This window comes from Eimeria necatrix, genomic scaffold (assembly GCF_000499385.1).
Source record: "Eimeria necatrix Houghton genomic scaffold, Enh_scaff2014, whole genome shotgun sequence".
Taxonomy (NCBI): Eukaryota; Apicomplexa; class Conoidasida; order Eucoccidiorida; family Eimeriidae; genus Eimeria; species Eimeria necatrix.
In genome coordinates this window covers 1,102-3,823 of record NW_013655114.1, presented here as the reverse complement: position 1 = coordinate 3,823, position 2,722 = coordinate 1,102, and the positions used below count along the sequence as shown (strand labels likewise).

Below are 2,722 nucleotides of genomic sequence, written 5' to 3'. Positions count from 1 at the left end.
GCCTTCCTAACACCTGCTCGCACGACACACCATCGGTACCACTGATGCTCGCAATAGGACAGGCGAGCGCGGCTCCCCGCTCTCGTGGTCGGCCTCCCGCCTACAGGGAGCTCGCCGGAATTCGTTCGCGACGACGTAGACGACGCAGCCTGCCGTCCGCACCTTCACCGTCGCCGCCGGAACCCAACCCAGAAGCGGAACACCCTACCCCTACAACGAAGACACCAGCTGACCCTCCTGATGTGCGCCAATGGCCGCAAGCTTACTCGAAGTGTCCCGTTTTTCGCGTTCCCTACAAAGCCACAGCAAGCCAACCAGGAGAAGCTCTGCAAGTAGAGTTCCGTAGTCGCCAATTCACCTTTCGCTACGTAGAGCCTTACCTGCGCATCTGCGTTCATGGACTGTGGCGCATCTGCCCCTGAGTTCCTTACTCACGTTGTGCATTCACATCACGACCATATCACATCGAGGCCAGGCCAGAAGAAGACTTTTGCGGCTCTCAGCAAGCACTACTACTGGCCAGGAATGCGCGCCTACAGTACTGCTTATGTTGAGTCATGCACTCCCTGTCGAGCGTCAAAGTATCTTAACCAGAAGCCTGCAGGCCTTCTTCAACAGTAGCTCATCCCTTCTCGTCGATGGACGCACGTGAATCTCGACTTTATCACAGATCTTCCCCTTACAACGACAGGGCACGACTCGATTCTTGTCATGGCCGACTCCCTCAGCAAGATGGCTCATTTAATTCCTGCAAAGAAGTCATTCACAGCAGCAGACACCGTAGAGCTTCTTGCAGACCGCCTTATCCGCTATCATGGTTTTCCCGAGGTGCACATATCGGATCGCGACCCCCGTTTCCATTCGGATCTTTGGAACCAACTCTGTCGCCGCTTTAACAGCAAACGGTGCATGTCCTCGTCCTACCATCCCCAAAGCGACGGCCAAACTGAACGGGTTAACCACACACTGGAGCAGATGCTTCGTACCTATATCATATCTGACGAAGGCGAGTGGGAGCGCTTGCTTCAGGCCTTGGAACTTGCCTACAACACAATAAGTCATTCATCCACTGAGCTCTCTCCCTTCGAGGTCATGATTGGCGAGAACCCGTTGACTGCTGCGGACCTTGATATTGTAGACGCGTTAGCTCCTACGCTCACTCCTCCGATGACTAAGCTTTTCCGGCAGCTCTGCGACAGAGCACAGAGCCACATTCTGAAGGCGAAATGGCAGCAAAAGTACTACGCAGACACAAAGCGTCGAGCAGTGGAATATGCGGTGGGAGACAAGGTCTGGCTCAGCAGCCAAGCACCTACCCACACCTACCGCCTTTCCACAGCTGCCCTAAGTTCAAGCCCTGTTACTGCGGACCCTTTGCAGTCAGCGAACGCATAGGAACTGTCGCTTACCGTCTCCGCTCTGCCTCCCACTTATGAATGCCATAACGTTTTCCACGTTTCGCAGCTAGTTCCTCACCGCCCCCGGCTTCCCGCTTTGGTTCCCCCGGCAGCCGACGCCGCCTGGCCTCCTATCCACGATGCAGCAGGCAATCCCACAGAGGAATACGAAGTCGACTATATTATGGACCAACGCGACTCGGGAGATGCAGCCCAGTACCTCGTGAAGTGGCGCGGGACCCCTGACGATCAAGCCACATGGGAGCCAGCTCACCACCTTGCAGGCTGCCCGGCTTTGCTTCGCGATTGGCGCCGCCGCCAACGAAGACGTCTTCAGGCTCGAAACAACATTGGTCCTTCCGAGGCGTAGAGGTATGGGCCCGTCACATTCCATCTCCTACAGCAAGGGCACCCTTCAATGAGGAGGGATGAGGGAGCGCTGCGCACCGCGTGCGGTCACGACGTCAGCTTTAGAAGAGCACAGAGACTAAAAGGGAAAAATAATGTGTTTTGGGGTAGGTCTCTTCAGTCCGGCAAGGGGGGAACTTGTAGGGCACAGGCACTACAATGGGGCTGGCTAGTGTCCTAGAGATGATAGCTAGCTAGCGACCTACAAGGGGCCGCAACACTGGAGGAGGGCAGGACCCTCCCAATAGGAAAAAGATACGAAAAACTGTCTATTAGCTTTAATGAACACGTGAAATGTGTGGAAATTGTGTGGAGACTGGGGCTGGCGATAGCGCCGGCACCAGGAAACTAGCCAGCCCCATTGTAGTGCCTGTGCACTACTTGGTCCCCAGCCCCCACTGCAAGCGTTTCGGCCCCATAAAGCACAGCAGACTGGCTCTTCTTGCAAGACCTTGTGGGGCCTTTTTCAGCGCAGTGGGGCCCCTGCACATAGGCTTGCGGGGGGGGCCCTTTAGAGACCCCTTGAGGGGTTTAGAGACCTCTTTATGGGCCTTCAAGGGGCCCCTTTAGAGCCTCCGTAAGGGCTCCCTTAGGTATTTAGGGGCCCATTAAGAGTCTCCTTCAGGGGTTCATTTACCTGTTTAGGCGCCATTCAGAAGGCCCTCTTCGGGCTCCCTTTAGGTGTTTAGGGTCCGCCTAAAAGGTGCCTATAAGGGCCTCTTTAGGGGTCCCATTAGGGGCCCCCTAGGGGCCTCTTCAGGCGCCCCCTGAGGGCCCTCTTTAGGGAGCCCCAGCGAGGCGCTGTCCCCTATAGTGGCTGCCTGTGGGGCCCCAAGGCTTGGGGGGGCCCCTGCAGCATTTTAGCTTAGGGCCCCCTTTTGGGGCCTCTGTGGCTGCAGCCCGTGGGAGGCCCTGCT

General features: G+C 56.6%; 1 protein-coding gene across 1 annotated transcript; it reads left to right on the top strand.

Annotated features, from left to right (window-relative positions):
- Positions 1-396: 396 nt before the first annotated feature.
- Positions 397-1,395, top strand: ENH_00027080 (Similar to Transposon MAGGYgagandpolgenehomologues, related; the record flags this gene model as incomplete). The annotated part of the gene is given in 2 exon segments (XM_013584730.1): positions 397-618; positions 622-1,395. Coding segments are annotated over 2 exon segments (996 nt in total).
- Between the last annotated feature and the right edge of the window lie 1,327 nt (positions 1,396-2,722).